The sequence below is a fragment of the Hevea brasiliensis genome, chromosome 1, assembly GCF_030052815.1.
Source record: "Hevea brasiliensis isolate MT/VB/25A 57/8 chromosome 1, ASM3005281v1, whole genome shotgun sequence".
Lineage (NCBI taxonomy): Eukaryota > Viridiplantae > Streptophyta > Magnoliopsida > Malpighiales > Euphorbiaceae > Hevea > Hevea brasiliensis.
Genome location: NC_079493.1, coordinates 5,391,289 through 5,410,763, shown reverse-complemented (window position 1 = coordinate 5,410,763; position 19,475 = coordinate 5,391,289). Strand labels below are relative to the sequence as shown.

General features: G+C 31.4%; 1 protein-coding gene across 1 annotated transcript; it reads left to right on the top strand.

Moving 5' to 3' along the window:
• Positions 1–272: 272 nt before the first annotated feature.
• LOC110644422 (uncharacterized) lies at positions 273–5,783 on the top strand. Its single transcript, XM_021797186.2, has 4 exons — positions 273–576; positions 2,222–3,610; positions 4,856–5,199; positions 5,409–5,783. The coding sequence occupies exons 2-4, from the start codon at positions 2,227–2,229 to the stop codon at positions 5,628–5,630; spliced, it is 1,950 nt and encodes a 649-aa protein (XP_021652878.2). The 5' UTR covers positions 273–576; positions 2,222–2,226; the 3' UTR covers positions 5,631–5,783.
• The last annotated feature ends 13,692 nt before the right edge of the window (positions 5,784–19,475 follow it).

Here is a 19,475-nt window from a genome sequence, read left to right as displayed (position 1 = left end):
TGGTCTTTGCATCCTTACCCCACTCTGCAATTTCAGTTCAAAAATAGAATTAAATGAAAAATTGACCTCTGTTTGTTCTCTTCCCCAAACATATTCATTCTCTTTCCTAAAGTTGCTTTGAAAAGTAAGAGCGCTTCAAAGTTAAAGTTGCGCCAAAAAAGCGTCGTCTCGTTAGCGTTTTTATTAGCGTTGCGTATTCTCAGCCCGTCTCTTTCATGTGGTGAGATGAAATTGAAATTGAAATGTATACCAGCCTGTCTCTTTCATGTGGTGAGATGAAATTGAAATTGAAATATATATCAGCCTGTCTCTTTCATGCGCTCAGCTTCTCTTACATGTCGTGACTTTCTTCTCTGTCATCGCAGCTTTCTTTTACCTATAAATAATGAGTTATGAATGTCGGTTTTTTCCGCACTTTGCAATTGCAGTTCCAAATTATAATTAAATTAGGACTTAAGTCTGTTTAGTTTTACTCTCTCCCTCTCTCTGTCTCCGCTTGTGCCTCGTTCTCCTACAGCTCAAACGGCGACGAATTGCATCTCGGTGGATCAAATTCTCGGTCCTCTCTGTCCCCAGGTACGAAAGTAGTTGATTTCTATTCGAAATGAACCAAGAATTGTATCTATACGAAAGAGTTGTGTCCATACCTATATATTGTATCATACATAGAGATAGGAATCATTACTGCAAGACATAGGGAGGGAAGTCATAAGCGTCTATACCATAAAATCGATCATACGACCCCAATTGAAATGCATAGATGGGGATGGTGAGAAGAGATATGTCCATACAATGGGTGTGTCCATTGACTCAGGATTCATGTATTCGAATTAATGTGTCAGGTCTTTATAGTTTTTCTTCAATTTTAGGTCTTCTATTGTGCTTGTAATCGAATAATATAAAGAGGGTAGAGATCTGTTTATAGAGAGAAAGAGTCATGCATGCATGGTGTTTACCCTGTATCAGCGAAGCATGCAAGGTAGAGGTTTGTTCTGTCAAGAGAATCTGTAATATTAAGTATTTACAGTATAGTATAGATGCATCATATTCAAACTTTATAGTTAAGATTATATAATAACTGTCGAGTTTCATCTTAATGTCAATAGAAAGAATGAAATTTATGTGGGTTTTCTTGCAAATGGTTGAATGATTAATTAATTGCCAAATATTTGGCATATATACTCTGTTTTCATGGAGTCATAGAGGTATTGAATTGGAGGTGGATTATTTGTTTCAGTATTTTCCCCCCCTTGATTGAATATGTTCACCTTGTTGATGATTGTAACTTGACATTTTTATCAAGTTTTAATTCATTTCACGAAATTGTTAGAATTTTTAAATGCTATCATAAGGTTGGAACTAGCTAGTAGCTAGGCTAGATTTTCTTCTTTCGATTGTGTCTTTATGTGCTAATTTCTTTCTATATACTGAATTTGGTAGTAATGAAAGGTCTCTTTTTATGTGAAGCTAATTTGGTTCGGAGAAAACGTCAATTACTAAATAATGATGAAGAACGTGGGAAAACTATGAGCATTTTAGTGGAAAAAAAATTGTTGTCTCAAGTTTTCATTTCAAATTCCATAAGATTCGATGGGAATTAATTTTAATTATAATCAATTTTATGGAATTTAATTCTTAAACAATGCCTAGTCACAGCATTACTAGTCATGTTCTCCCAAAAGATCTTGAGGACTTCACTCATAGATGAAGCCATTAATCCAACGGTGGAGCTAGGGGGGCCAGCAGGGGCCGCAGCCCCCTCACCAAAAATGTTTTTTAAGGAGCATGTTATATTTGTTCTTATGTGATTCATGGATTTTATATTAGTGATTATATAGAAATGAGATTTATTTGGGTTTTCCCCCCTCTCTATTTTGGATGCTGAAGTTTTGCAAATGGTTGAATGATTAACTAATTGCCAAATATTCCTCATATACTCTGTTTTCATGGAGTCATTGATGGATTGAATAGGTGGACCATTTATTTCAGTATTTTTCTTCCCTTTATTGAATTTGTTTATCTTGTAGATGATTGTCACTTAACAAGTTTATCAAGTTTGATTCATTTCACCAAATTGTTTTGAAATTCTTAAATGCCATCGTAAGGTTGGAACTAGCTTTTAGTTAGGCTAGATTTTCTTCTTTCAATTGTACCTTTTATGTGATAATTTCTTTCTACATACTGAATTTAGTAGTAATGAAAGGTCTCTTTTTATGTGAAGCTAATATGGTTCGGAGAAAACGTCAGTTACCAAATAATGCGGAAGAATGTGTTGAAGATTGGGATGACTCTGCAAGTTCCAATTCTAAGCGTGTTGAAGTTGAAAGTGGTCTAGGTGAAGCAGAAGACAATGAATGTTATTCAACTTCTTGCTCGTATTTTTCAAAGGTTAGGCATCAATACAAAGTAAGCGGAATGGCTGATAGTGTGGTTAATGAAAAACTTGCCCTATTCATTCTCTCTAACAATATTGCATTTGATATTGTTGAAGCACCATTTTTTGTTGATTTTGTGAGGGGAGTAGCTGAATGTGGCATTAGTTATAAGCTGCCTAGTTCTCTAATGCTCCAAAGAAATGCTTTTCTTGAAGTTGAGATGGAAGTTGAGAAATATGTTACGAAAGTGAGGCATTCATGGACTATGCAAGGTTGCACAATAATGATTGGCATGTGGAATAACTTCATTAGTATCACTGCATATTCTGCTGAAGGAGCTGAGTTTTTGAAATTCCAGGAAATTTCAAAATTGGATGTGAAAGACATTGTTTCCTCTGTAATTGACGACATCGGGGAAGATCATGTGGTCCAAGTTATCACGAACAGTGATACAATTTATTATTCAATTGAGAATCTGCTTCTGAATAAGTACTCTCATATATGCCAGATTCGGTGTGTTGCTCATGAGATTCATTCTCTCATGAAAGCTATATACAGTGAAGTTGGATGGATACAAGAAACAATTGATCATGCAGCATTGGTGGTAAAATGTATGTATGAAGATGACATTTTTTCAAAGTTGAAATATCCTTGCGAGTCTAAATTTGCCTCCAACTATCAAATGCTGCTATCAATTTTGGGCAATAAGAATGAATTGCGACAACTTGAATGTGGGAGGTGGAAGCTGCTGGAACAGAACAGGAAAAAAATAAAGAATACAAACATTATTGAAAGTGGAAAATTTTGGAGCCAAGTGCAAGAGGTACTAAATGTTATGGAGCCATTAATCCAAGTACTTCGTCTAGTAGAAGATGATAGACCTACCTTGGGATACTTGTATGAAGCAATGGAAAAAGCAAAAGAAACAATTGAGAGACAATATAGTAATGACTGCACGAAGTATGAGAAGATAAGGGATTTATTTCAAGAATGGAGAAGTAAAAAGATTATCCATCCAATACATGCAGCTGCTGCTTTTCTGAATCCATCTTACATGTGCCGCGACGGCTTTGAACTTAACTCTGAAATGAAGACAGGCATAAAATTTATTTTCTCAACAATGGTGGCGAGTCAAGATAAGGACAAATTCGTTGAAGAGGTGAAACTTTATGAACAAAAGATGCCACTGATGTTCAATACATTGGCATACGACTTGCTGCAAGTGTCTCATCCTTGTGAGTTTTGAACTTCACTATCCTGCCTTTTTCTTTCCTTTGTTTGAAATCAATATATTAATTTTTTTCTTGTTATTAATATAGTTAAAAAAATTAATATAATTTTACATGTTTAAAATTAAATTTATCTTTAGTTTTATTAAAATAAAATTAATATAGTTGTATATATTTAAAATTAAATTGACTCCTCTAGATTTAAAAATGTTTAATTAGGCTACATATCTATTTACTTTTTTTTTATATAAACAAGAAAATTTTATTTAATTGAAAATAAGTAAGAAATTTATTTATTTAAACTTGCAGTTAGAGTTTTAGTAGGCCGAAAAAAAAAAAAAAAACTTGGTGGAGGGGGGAGCTAGGAGACCATGGCTCCCCTAGATTTGTGAAAAATAAATTTATATAGTTAAACAAAAATTTAATATAATTATATATTTTTAAAATTAAATTGGTCCTAGTTTTATGAAAATAAAATTAAAATTAATGTGCTTCTATATATTTAATTAGCCCCCCCCCCCCTAAATTTAAAACATTTAATTAGGCTATTTATTTATTAATTTAAAAAAAAAAAAAAGAAATAAGCAAAGAATTTATCTATTTAAATTTGTAATATCTTATTCAAAATAATAATTTATTTTAATTTTGAAGATAGTCGATTAAAAACTTTAATCTAAACATTTTTAAAATTCAACTATTAAAATCTTATCTTCTACAAACAAATAATAATTATTTAAAATTCCTTTTATTATATTTTTTAAAAATTTAAAAATTTTTAAATTTACAATCTCATGCTTACTCATCATGTTATTTATCTTCAAATTTTATTTTTAATTAATTTTCTATTAAATTAAAAAAGTGAATTATTTTTTAAAAAATAATATTAATATATTTAAATAATTATTCACTAAAAAATTATTTATAAAATTTCAACATTTATTTTTTAAAAAACAAGTTTTATATTTAACATAAAAGAATTTTAATACTGATATTTCAAAAATGCTACTTGGTATATTTTTTTAATATATTTTATTCATTATTTTATCAGTATATGTTGAATAAATTTATAAAGATAATAAAAAATAATTTATTAATCAATTTATTTAATTATTAACACTTAAAATAAAATTATAACTAATTAAAAAATTTTATAATGTAATTATAAAAATATAAATTAAATTTTATTATTAAAATAAAATAATAAATAATCCACATAAATACCTGCTAACAATAAAAGGATACTGTTTGTAGGTGCATGGTGGGATGCTACTGGGGTCTGCCTTCCAGTGCTAAAGAAGTATGCGATACGACTTTTGAGCCAGCCTTGTAAGTGTTCATGTGACCTAAAGCCCAGTGCATTTGAAGTTGCACGAAGAAAGATGATGAATGGGGCAATAAAGACTGCATCACATGACAATTTTGTATACACAATAATGAATGCTAAGATCATGGAAATATTTCGACCTTGGGAAGAGCAATGCATGACACCAATTGATCTAGAAAATTGCAATGAACTCCCTGATTATATTGATCCTCAACAAAGTTGGTGGGATGATCACATCGACGAAACAGACAATTTTCATTTAGATGGCAAGGTTAGATCAATTTTAACTGAATTTGAATCAAGCCATCAGGCTTGGATAGATTTCTCTACTCATTTCCTTCGATGACAACAGAGATTTTGTGCATTAGAAGAAATTATAATCACAATGGTTTTTTATTCTTTATATTCAACATTTCCCAATCTGTTAAATTGAGCTACCCTCTCTGTGACATTAACTTTTGGTGATTTGGTTGATGGCAGCCAAGGGATTGCCTGAAGGCCAGGAAGAGATGGAGAAAGACCTTTATCGTGATATGCACCTCTAATTACTTAGGACTACACAGTAAGATATGGAGTAAACCAGACCTTGTGGAGCCCTTGATTGACACAGATAACATGATTAAAAAGGCCCAGACGAGGTGGACAAAGATCCTTAGCGTGGTGAAATGGTTCTCTATCTATTTAGAAGCCAGAAAGAGGTGACATGGTATGCATATTATGGATATTATGGATCTTTGTTTGATTTAGGCGTGTGTGCGCGTAAAATGAAATATTTCTTTTCTTTTTTTTGTGCCATAAAATGAAATATTTCAAGAAGCTTTTGTCGCCAAATTTTATTATCTTTTTTTGGGTCTATCTGGCAATGGCTTTTAATGTGGCTTTCAAGGTCAAAATATTCTCCTTTTTATTTATATTATTCCATGACTTTTAGAAGTTGATGAAATATTTTAATTAAAATTAAAGAAAAATGGTGTTTTATTTTTGAAACTACCATGTTAATTACTGGCCCATGTAAAAATAAAATTTAGGCAAAATGCTTATTTTGACTTTTTAATGATTACATGAGTTTTTAAATTTTTTCGGAGTTCAAATAAACCTTTCAATTTTATAAAAAATGAAATAAGTCTTTAAATTTTTAAAATAAATTAAATAAATATTTAGTGAATAAATAAACCCTTCAAATTTTAAAATTAGATCAAATAAACTCTTGTTTCCAATTCATATATTTCCTTCATATTTCATCGATCTCTCTTTGACTAGCTTTTCTTTTTTATATTTTACTTCTCTATTCTACCTAATCATGAATTTAATCTCCGTCACATATCCTCATTACATTACCCTCAAGCCAATAACAACCAATCCTCGCCAACGGAAGATAATGACCTTCTAACCTTTTTCGTCCAAAGAACACAAATTCAAATACTACGCAATACCCAACTCAAAACCTAGACCTAAAACTTCCATCCATATTCACCCTCACATTCTCACCAAAGAAACATTCCTCAAAATTCAAAAATCTAATCTCTGAATCCTAATTGAGTAATTTATACCACTTTTTTTATACTATACCAACATAGAAGAAGAGGATGATAGCAATCATGACGAAAAAGAATATTATTCTCAACAAAATAATCAGAATTGAATCTAATTGAATTGTAATTAAGTTGGTGATGGTGACTATAAAGAAGATGTTATAGGTCAGATATACAAGATTACTAATAAAGATTCCATGTATCAAAAGAATTTGTGCACGGCATTGGCTAGATTTATGTTAGAGGCCAGTTATAATCTAATTTGTTTTGATCTATTTTCAAAATTTGAAGGTTTATTTGTCTGAACTTATTTGATTTATTTTTAAAATTTGTGTCACAACCCAATCCCACGGGCTGGATCGGCACTGGAACCTAGGCCAGTATAAAGCCTCCAAGACCTGTGGTAAGCCTTACTATTCCCAAATCCATAACCAAAGCCCAAAACTGAGGCCCAACATGTAAATAAAATAAAATAAAAATATTTCATTTCAATTCGAATCAACTCAATCCGATGATTATCAGCTACTAAAGTGAGGGGAGCTCAGCTCAACCCTATTACCACCATTTACAAATTATTTATATATTATAAATTTATCAATATTAGTTTTGCCGAAAATTCGGCAGAATTCTCCATATACCTAAGACCTATCCAACATAAAAAATGATCCAAATAATACTCACATCTTCCATATCCACATCTCATCAATATCATATGACCCCTCCTAGGCCCATCAAATTAGTAAAAAATTATATAACTATTTTACACAAAGCAGAACAATGATACATAGTTGCATATCAAACTTATAAGTACTTGCTGTGCATATCCCGCTTTAACTCCCAAGCGCATTCCTCCATAAATTAACTCCTCCACAAGATTAACCATAGGGATCTGCCTTGATCGAGGTTGTCTCATCTGATAGTCTACTATGGTTACTAGTTGCTTCTCAAAGATCAAATTCTCATTTGACTCCACTGTGTTTGGTTGCAGCACATTAGAAGGATCGGGAACATACTTCCTAAGCATGAAAATGTGGAATACTAGGTGGACATGAGAAAGGTTCGGTGGTAACTCTAGCTGATAGGCAATTGCTCCCACTCTGTCCTTATCTCAAAAGGTTATATGTAACGGGGTGCCAACTTGCCTTTCTTTCCAAATTCCATAACCCCTTTCATAGGAGAAACCTTCAAGAAAACATAGTCACCCATTGCAAATTTTACATCTTTCCACCTTGGATCTACATGGATGGTTAAAAATGTTTTACATCTATCTGCCCCTGTCGTAGTACGCCAGCTACCATCCTCCTTCTTAGACTAAAGCTTCACATCTGACTACTCGTTTACCTTTTTTTTATCATCTCTAGTACTCACTATAACTCCACTGCCTTTGACTTGATATCTGATAACTTCAATCAACTTTAGCACTTACCTCACTTTCATTACGCCCTAACGTGTCTCTTGGTGACTTCAGTCCCCATTCCTCTATTTCAATAATCTCTGCTCCCCAAAGACATGACTTATGTTCATTATCCTATGGTATCCTGTGAGATAATTTCCTGTAGCACCTATCATATGCATCTCGTTCGAGATCTTTACTTATCCTATGACCTCAATTGTGAACACCTATGCATCTTCTCATCCCTCATGATACTTTGAATTTCCAATCTACTTTGTGTCATTACTAAGGTCCTTAGACAAACTCCTGTCAATCTTATATAACTAGTCATATAGAGTTCCATTCAAGTGCCAAGTGTACCCTGCACCATTTATTAACATTGGAAAGTGAACTGGGTCTCCTCTTATATGACAAAAGTGTTTGTATTCCCTGACAACTTAGTTAATACGACTTTATCATTTCCCACTCCTCCTCTGGAATGGAAGTATCTTGACTTCTTTCTAAAGCTTCTTATTATGTGACGTACTTTCTAACACATTGGCACTTAGATCGAGGCTCCACTACTCCTTTAATATATTATCTCACTATAACTTGTTTTAAATATCCCTTAGTGTGTCCCTAGCATACTTATTCCTCCTTATTCTCATCATTATAGCCAACTCTACTGAGCCTTTCCTCCTGTTTTTTAGATCTTATCCATTTCTTTTTCCTGTTTCTGCTATTATTGATATCTTTTCAACCTACTGTACTTATTCTTTAACCTTTGTCCTCTCTCACCCTAATACCTTTTTCCTTCGAGGATGTACATCCCATCATCAACTTCAATCTTCTTTTTATTTCTTAGTCTTGTCTTGATTACTAGTTCCATTACTTCTAGACTTCTAACCTTATGATTGGCTCCTATTAACACATCCTTCACATTATGTAACACTTGTAATTGACTATAGAAAATTCTTCTTGTATCTATTTTCCCAACTTGACCATCAGAACATTATTCCCTACTAGCCTTTGCAGGAAATCGCTCATCATGGTTAGATAGGAGCCCTTAAAACTATAAGTTCTACCTAAACTAACACGATTGTGAGAAATGTGTGCTATGCTATAATTCCATATAAGATATTTTATATGTTCATTCTCCTTTATATAATCACATATATTGCCCACGGCTCTCCAAACTTCAGCCTCAAATTTACCCATCAGCAATAATTTCATCCACTGAAACTCATCCACAAATACTACTTCCTCTAGCTTATAGTTTAGGAGGGTTGCAAGCCTTGATAACTAACTCGATTTAACTCCTGTCATTACTCTAATCGTCCTTTCATACTTAACATTAGGTACACACTTGCCGTCATTTCCTTTTAAAGAGAATGTGTATAGACTAGTGCTTACAAAATTCTTAAATACTTGGTCACCTCAACACAACTTCCCTTACTTATGTAGTCTTCTAGAGCCAAAAGCACAAGCTAAACTTGAAGAGAAAGAGAAATCTCCTCCTACAATCATCAGCATACTGTTGTCTGTAGAATAATGTTCAACCCATATCTCTTAGTTTTCTTCTTGAAATTTCATCACCTCTTTCTATAAGATATCAGCTACAACAATCCTTCTGTTGTACTACCATTTTGCCTGACATATCATCTTCAGATTTACTATCTTTACTTATACTCTATTTTTATCTTTTATGCCTATCCTCATTCTTTTGCATCCCTATATCTTACTGTATTCTAGAAGATACCTCTTATTAACAAACTCTTCCAAAATTGATTCCAATCATACTTACTGCCATAACTCTTATACTTGTACTTCTCAATGACTTGTGACTATCACTTATACATATCTCTTCCGGCTCTATCTCCTACTGTCGTTCTATCACCTATTTTCATTCATGGTTTCTTATAAAGTGACCCTATTGGTCATACTGAAAATGCTTACCTAACCCTTGATTGTAGACCCCATAACTACTATCTCACCATCTCTACTCAGGTCCTAAGCCTATGTGCCATTTTCCACTATCCTTTTTATTCGTCATGCCTGTTTGAACCATTAGATTTACTTTTATTTAACTTGTTACTTATTAATTCATTCCCTTGCTTGATAGGACAATTCATGACACCACTATGCGTCCTATAACTTTTGCTTGCTCTAGTTACATTTCCTCAATTAACTTTGCTCATATTGTCAACAAGGTGAAGGGATTTTGTCCCATTAGCCATTATTCCACCTTGGGAATAGAAAATAGATAGTCTAATCTATATCCTATGACTTTGAGCTTCATGTTTTAGCTCCTAACACTACATCAGTTATGATAAGCTCTAAGTCCTACACATTTGGGTTCTATATCTAGACAACTATCATCACTCAGGTAATCTCGTTTGGGGCTTTTTAATATTGTTTTTCAGTTCATCCTATTTACCTTGCCTAGGATGACACTTTATGTACTTTATATCTCACTTTGATCTTTTTAATCTTGTCCTATTCTTGGCTATTCTATTTGCTCTTTAATTCATCTCTTTTATCTTACCCAAAATAGAACATTGATTAGTTTATTTCTTAATTCCATTCTTCTCCTGTTACATCTAAAACCAACGATTCAAATTTTTATTTCTATAATTCCTTTTATCTACTGACTTATTCTCGCTGACTTGCAATCATTGTCCTTTCCTCTACTTAGCTAGAAACTACCCTTTAATACCTCAAGGAGGGAATCTATAGGATCCTTTTTTTTCCTTGCTACTCAAAAGCTCTGCATCTATCATGATCTGATCCCTTATAATCTTTATAATGAAGATCATACTCTCCCTTATGGGGGTACCTTAGCCAACTATTCTCTATCACACTATAGTCCCATTTAGGACATTATTCCATAAATCATTATTTTAGTGGTACTCTTTTATCTCTCCTGGGAAGACATTACCATTCTTTACAGCATAATTGACTACAAGAGAGGTACTACATCTACCATATTTCCACAACTATATAAAACTATCTACTCTCTTCTTATACTGTAAACTTTCCTAGGATGCCATTTCGCAGACTATGAATATTATTCTCCTTTAGGGAGTAGAGCCATACTTACACTCCACTGTCACACAAAGGAGGTGCTATCTTCATTAAACTTTAAGCAATACATCCACTATAATGCCAACACTGCCAATGATCTCATACCGAAGACCAAATGATCCCACCAAGTAGGTGTTATCATTATACTACAACCATACTAAAAACCTCTAGTCCTATGCCACTTATGCTATAACTCTGTGCTCAAAGTAGGATAACTGAGTCACTTATCTTCCAACTGCGACCTTTGATGTTCAATCTCTAGGGTCTTAAACCCTAACTAGGAGTTTTTTTTTAACTCCTCTGCATAAATAAAACTCTGTCTTAACATAAGTGTACCAAAATAGAAGTTGTTTACAAACACCCTAATCATGGTGCACCATGGGGAAGCACGCAGCTCTTCACAATAATCCTATGTCAGTACTATAATCTGTAGCTTGTAGCACAAACATCGAGAATATTATATAGCTACTATGGTACATCCCTATAAACTAGTCTCCTAGTCTTTTATCTCTCTTAAATCTACTAATACTATGAACTTACTGTGATTGGCTATCCACCGATGACTGCCAGTAATGATACCCTCACTCCATTTAAGGTAGCTATATTATCAAAAATCACTTTTATGTCCACGTGCCTTGCTAGATAGGCACATCACTAGCCCCATATGGACAAAAACACAACATTTCTTTGAGTAAGTCATTTCTTTGAGTAAGTATTCCCATGGTAGACCTCAACACATCTACTAAATCTAGTTCACATCACCAAGTGCTCTATAAAAACTAAGACACTAAACTGAATCACTCTCACACTATATAAGGAATAACGCTGAATCTAGAAGCAAGAAGTTACAGAAGAAGACGAAATAGGATCCTATACTCCGTATGTGACTCCTGATAAAACTCCTTTTATATTCCTAAATACACTTTTCACCAAGAATCTGAAGCCTAAGCTCTGATATCAACTTTGTCAAGACCCGATCCCATGGGCCGAACCGGCACTAGGACCTGCGCCGGCATAAAGCTCTTGGGGCCTGTCGTAAGCCTTATTGTTCCAAAATCCATAACTAAGGCCCAAAATTGAGGCCCAACATGTAAATAAAATAAAATAAAAATGCTTTATTTCAATTCAAGTCAACCCAACCCGATGATTATCAGCTACTAAAGCGAGGGGAGCTTAGCTTAACCCTATTACCATTATTTACAAATTATTTATATATCATAAATTTATCAATATTTACTTAAAGCAAAACTTTAAAGAATCAATGGATATTCTAATTTTTGCTGAAAATTTGACAAAGTTTTCCCTATACCTAGGACCTACCCAACCTGCAAAATGATCCAAATAATACTTCTAAATCACATCTTCTATATCCACATCTCATCAATATCATATGACCCCTCCTAGACTCGTCAAACCAATAAAAAATTATATAATTACACATAAAATAATTATTTAAAAATTCGGGGTGTTACAATTTGAAAAACTTATAAAATAATTATTAATAATTTTTAAAGTTTATTAATAAAATAATTCGGGATGTTACATAAAATAATTATTAATAATTTTTTTAAAGTTTATTTATAAACAATTTGTACTAATTCAAAATGAATTTCAATTTTGTGGTATTAAAATAATGTTTAAATCTAATAGAGTTAATCCAGTTAATAAGGATGTTAATTTTTAATCTAATTGATAAGGATGTTAATTCTCCTTTCTTATTAACTAGGTTTCAACTTCGTTGGGTAGCACTTCATAGCTATTTAAAAACCCTAAATATATTACGTCCAATGAGAAAGTGCACTCTTAATATTACCTTTTAAGGGTCTGTTTGAATGAGGGTAAAGGAAGATTAAATAAAGTAAGACGGAGTAAGTTATATTCCCTGTTTGAAAATAAGTGAATTAAGGGAGGATAAGGGTAAGCAAGGATACACCTTATACTCTCTTACCCTTTAAATCTTAATTTTTCTTATAGGCCAAATTGAGGTGCAAGAAGGAGGAAAGTGAGACTTATAACTATTTTTATTTTTACACTCTTTAAATTTACCTTTTCTTCAGCTCTTATCAAACATAAAAAATTTATATTACCTTTCTTTATCTTTCTATTAATTCGGCCCTTCTCAAAAATGAAATTTTTTTTTATTGTAACCCCTTTTACCCTTCTCTCTTTTTACCATTTCTTACCCTTTTATTACTTACCTTCCTCAACCAGTCCAAACAAATCTTAAGAGAATAGTTAACCACAATAGGTATGAGCGAGTTCAAGAATATTCTAATTATAAGTATAAAAAATAAAAAACAATAATGTTCAAGACTCTGAGATCTTCATTGAAAATAGAAATGTTAGTTTTCACTAAACTCTTATCAATGGGACGAACCTTGCCCTTCCTCATGCAATGCCGCTCAAACCCAATGTTAACAAAATATATATATATATAATCTTAACACATAAAAATATATAATTATTTATGTCATGGCACAAATTTATGAGTCATATCCAGGCTAGGACTTGGGCCAACAAATTTATTATATATGATGTGTTCCCAAGTTAAAATGAAATCGATGGAAATTTGTTAAGATGGGCAAGAAATTTGTTTTTGTTTGCTGAAAAGAGAAGAAAACCGATGAACTAAAATTTATTTCCATTCCATTTGGTTCAATTAGTTACTTTAATCCATTTAGTTTGGTTTGATGAAAAAGTTGTTTGGTTTTTCGATTTTTTCGATTTTTTGGTTCATAACTGAATCGACTTATTGCACACCCCTAATTACAATTGAGAAATGTGGAGATCAACAAATTTACTATAATAAATTTTTTCCTATCACTTAAAAAAAATAGTTGAATAAAAATAATTGTTTACTTATAGAGCATGATATTAAATATCTCATACAATATTTGTAACTAACCTGAATCTAATGCATTCCTTTTAATGAAAATGCATAAACATCACATAAACAAACATTGCACATGGAGTTGATATAGAACCACTCACATACATGGCACAGTTCACTAAGTCAACTATTATAATCCAATATCTACTAGCAAACAGTATCTCAAGTCAAAATTTTCTCTTAATTCTAATTACAGGTGCCAACAAGCATCAACTCAAGTCGAACTTATCTTGCTCATATTTATATCCATGTCACATTAGGTGGCAAGCACCGTTAGCTCAGACTAGTCCTATCCCATTAATATCCTTCCTCCCCCCCCTTCCCCCACCCCCCCCCCCCCCCCCTCTCCCAACCCCACCCTTAAACACACACACATACACATATTCTCAATTCTATCTCATCACCCTTTGCATCACAATACAATAACTAAGCATTAAATTATGTAGCAAGAATTATTTTAGGTCCTAATAAATTTAACAATAACAATAATTAAGTTTTAATCCCAAACTAATTGGAATAGTTATGTGAATTCTTTTTCTCCATTCAGCCCTGCTATACATTAGATTTGCATATTTATATTTTAATTAATTTGTAAATAATATAAATATATTTGATGATGAATGGGCATGCTAATTTACATAAATAATATTAGTATCGTGATGTAATTTTCAATATCTACTAAAAAACTTAACAATCAATACAAACTCCAGTTGCCAAGAGTTGAACTAGAAAAGAAAGGAATATGATTTCCTATAATTATATGTAACATTTATTAGAATCTTATAAAGAAATCTATAAAAAATTGGTAATAAGAAATACAAAGAGACTCATAAAATTCTATCAAAAATTTAGCGTAATTTCCCATATAATTAGGACATTTTCCCTTATAAAAAAGAAAAATAAAAGAATAACAATATATGTATCAACAGTCAATCACAGCGCTCATCCAAAACCTACAATATACTGATACTAAGTTCTTAGGCACACACACACACATATATATATATATATATATATATATATATATATCCCTTATAAAAAAGAAAAATAAAAGAATAACAATATATGTATCAACAGTCAATCACAGCGCTCATCCAAAACCTACAATATACTGATACTAAGTTCTTAGGCACACACACACACACACACACACACATATATATATATATATATATATATATATATATATATATATATATATATATATATGTATGTATATATACACTCAACAATTCAATATCAAATTAATTCTATTTCTATTTTCAATTTCCAAACATGACTGTAACTACATATAAAGCATTTGTTGGCAAGTCGAACTTATCTTGCTCATATTTATATCCATGTCACATTAGGTGGCAAGCACCGTTAGCTCAGACTAGTCCTATCCCATTAATATCCTTCCTCCCCACCCTTCCCCCACCCCCCCCCCCCCCCCTCTCCCAACCCCACCCTTAAACACACACACATACACATATTCTCAATTCTATCTCATCACCCTTTGCATCACAATACAATAACTAAGCATTAAATTATGTAGCAAGAATTATTTTAGGTTCTAATAAATTTAACAATAACAATAATTAAGTTTTAATCCCAAACTAATTGGAATAGTTATGTGAATTCTTTTTCTCCATTCAGCCCTGCTATACATTAGATTTGCATATTTATATTTTAATTAATTTGTAAATAATATAAATATATTTGATGATGAATGGGCATGCTAATTTACATAAATAATATTAGTATCGTGATGTAATTTTCAATATCTACTAAAAAACTTAACAATCAATACAAACTCCAGTTGCCAAGAGTTGAACTAGAAAAGAAAGGAATATGATTTCCTATAATTATATGTAACATTTATTAGAATCTTATAAAGAAATCTATAAAAAATTGGTAATAAGAAATACAAAGAGACTCATAAAATTCTATCAAAAATTTAGCGTAATTTCCCATATAATTAGGACATTTTCCCTTATAAAAAAGAAAAATAAAAGAATAACAATATATGTATCAACAGTCAATCACAGCGCTCATCCAAAACCTACAATATACTGATACTAAGTTCTTAGGCACATATATATATACATATATATATATATATACATATACATATATGTATATACATATATGTATATATATATAGATATATGTATATATATATACATATATCTATATATATATACATATATGTATATACATATATGTATATGTATATATATATATATATGTATATATATATATATAGATATATGTATATATATATATATATATGTATATATACACTCAACAATTCAATATCAAATTAATTCTATTTCTATTTTCAATTTCCAAACATGACTGTAACTACATATAAAGCATTTGTTGGCAAGTCGAACTTATCTTGCTCATATTTATATCCATGTCTTAGGCACACACACACACACACACATATATATATATATATATATACACTCAACAATTCAATATCAAATTAATTCTATTTCTATTTTCAATTTCCAAACATGACTGTAACTACATATAAAGCATTTGTTGGCAAGTCGAACTTATCTTGCTCATATTTATATCCATGTCACATTAGGTGGCAAGCACCGTTAGCTCATACTAGTCCTATCCCATTAATATCCTTCCTCCCCACCCTTCCCCCCCCCCCCCCCCCTCTCCCAACCCCACCCTTAAACACACACACATACACATATTCTCAATTCTATCTCATCACCCTTTGCATCACAATACAATAACTAAGCATTAAATTATGTAGCAAGAATTATTTTAGGTCCTAATAAATTTAACAATAACAATAATTAAGTTTTAATCCCAAACTAATTGGAATAGTTATGTGAATTCTTTTTCTCCATTCAGCCCTGCTATACATTAGATTTGCATATTTATATTTTAATTAATTTGTAAATAATATAAATATATTTGATGATGAATGGGCATGCTAATTTACATAAATAATATTAGTATCGTGATGTAATTTTCAATATCTACTAAAAAACTTAACAATCAATACAAACTCCAGTTGCCAAGAGTTGAACTAGAAAAGAAAGGAATATGATTTCCTATAATTATATGTAACATTTATTAGAATCTTATAAAGAAATCTATAAAAAATTGGTAATAAGAAATACAAAGAGACTCATAAAATTCTATCAAAAATTTAGCGTAATTTCCCATATAATTAGGACATTTTCCCTTATAAAAAAGAAAAATAAAAAAATAACAATATATGTATCAACAGTCAATCACAGCGCTCATCCAAAACCTACAATATACTGATACTAAGTTCTTAGGCACATATATATATATATATATATATATATATATATATATATATATATATATATATATGTATGTATGTATGTATGTATATATACACTCAACAATTCAATATCAAATTAATTCTATTTCTATTTTCAATTTCCAAACATGACTGTAACTACATATAAAGCATTTGTTGGCAATCTATGTATCGCTCAAAATTTATATATCTTAATTTAATTAATTATATCATCTGCACAATTGTCTAATAAAACCCTAATTTAGTTGTTGTCTCAAAGAAAGTGACAAGAGAGGGGTGAATTGGACATTTTTTCAGTCCGTGCTCGTGACTTAGTGGAAAATTATAACTAAGTACCTATAGGTGTGTGAATAACTCAGTTTTCAAAGTGTAATCTAAGCAACCTAACAAGTTTTCCACAACTAGTAGCTGAAATACAAAATGACAACTTAATATCAAGTATTTTTATTTACATATAGTTCAAAACATGCATATCTGATTGTTCAAGCTCAATATTGACTCAATAAAGCAAATTTTCAACACATTCAATATATAAGAGAGTAATATAGTGCTGGAAATTGAAGTGTCAAGGGAAGAAGAAAATCAAACACAATGTTTATAGTAGTTCGGCTTTCTTGGCCTACATCCACTCTTTCCAAAGTCCCACTTTGAAAGTCACTCCACTATTTGATCTTTTTTCAACAGGTAAGATTCAAAGTCTTTACAATCTTAGCAAGCTTCCCAGGTACTTGAAACCTTTACAAAATCTTGCTTCCCACAAAAGACCATAAGCTTCACTATGTACTTGAAAACCTTTCATAAGTGTGTCCTCACACTTACACAACCTTAAATAGGTTTTGGTATAGATGAAATCACTCTCAATAACTCTCAGATACAGAAATAAATGTTAAAAGATTGAGAGAAAAGATAGCCACTAAAGCCCAAGAGTGTTTAAATGAAAGCTTTAAAAATAGCACAATAAATACTCAATGAATAAGTGCACTTTCGTTAGGTACAATTGTAGTAAATAATGCTTTTTATAGGTGTTTTTCATTGCTCAAGACGTCTAATAAAAATTATGTCTAATGGTTCTTTAATTTTCAAAAAACTAGTCATTACTTCATTGAAAGTCGTTCAGCAGAGTTGTGTCAGGTCAGAGCATAAAAATAGTTAACTAAAATTTTTACAGGTTAACTAGTTTCATAAGATAGAAAATTTAGCCAACAAAACCAGTTAACTAATTTTACTACTGTCTGACTTAAATTTTGAAAATTTGAGTTTTTGAAGGAAAGTTATAAAATTTATTTTGACCATTCAAAAACCTTAGAAATGATGTAAAAACACTTTTCAAACACTTGAATCTAAAAACAAAGTTGATTTTAGGTCTTAAGTGATATAATCTCTCCAATCTTGTACAATAAATCTAAGAACTTAATTTCTACTCTATTTTTCCATAGACTTTGATTCGTCTTGTATTATACAAGATGATAATCTTCTTTTAGATCAGTCATTTCAATAAAATAGTCCTTCCATCAAGTTTTTGCATGTCATGACCTTGAAGATCACTTCAAATAATATACACAAAGGGTTAAAATATATTTCATTAAGTTTTACTATCATCAAAACTAAGTTCATTGTAGCTTATGGGGCCTACAATCTCCCCCTTTTTTATGATGTCAAAATTCAATGAATCTATGAAGATCATAAAAATTAAATTGTATAACTATCTATATATGTCATGTATGTAAGAACTTACTTCGAGATAGGCTCCCCCTATATGTATGCACATAATCATTCAAAATACAATAAAGTTGGGGAACTATAAAATAACTCCCCCTCAATCTAATATTGAAAACATTTTGAAGATAACAACACATATAAGCAATTTCCAAAATCAATTAAACTATCATAATGCAAGATATATCAATCGCAAATTATAAAAGATCAGCATTATGACTTTATTTACTTTCCAAAATATAAAAGTGTCTAAAATATCCATATCAGAATATGAACCATGTAACCACTGAACAAAAATTAGTTAACTAAAAAAGTACCCAGTTAACTAAAAGACACACTGTCAGTTAAAGACATGAGAACTTTCTCCTATATTGTTCCTATTTTCTCTATTTTCTCCCCCTTTTTGACATCAACAAAGAGAAATAGGAAAGAAAATAATGAAACACAATTTTGAAAGTCATAAAGTAAATATTGAAACCAAAAGACATAAAAGATTCTTAAAGATCTAACGATTTATCCTTTGCTGCCAGGGATTCTGCCACTCTGCCTAAGTTGAGTAGGATCAACAACTTTGGTTTGTTTCTTTTTCTTTGGAGAGGCTTGTTCAAGTATGGTGAGCTGGATTCTTGGAGGAATAGGTAAAACTGAT

Excerpts from the sequence above, each read along its gene's own strand:
- LOC110644422 (XM_021797186.2), top strand. The coding sequence starts at position 2,227 with ATGGTTCGGAGAAAACGTCAGTTACCAAATAATGCGGAAGAATGTGTT. Across the intron at positions 3,611-4,855 it reads GCTGCAAGTGTCTCATCCTT|GTGCATGGTGGGATGCTACT; the intron begins GTGAGTTTTGAA and ends TACTGTTTGTAG. Across the intron at positions 5,200-5,408 it reads ATTTTCATTTAGATGGCAAG|CCAAGGGATTGCCTGAAGGC; the intron begins GTTAGATCAATT and ends GGTTGATGGCAG.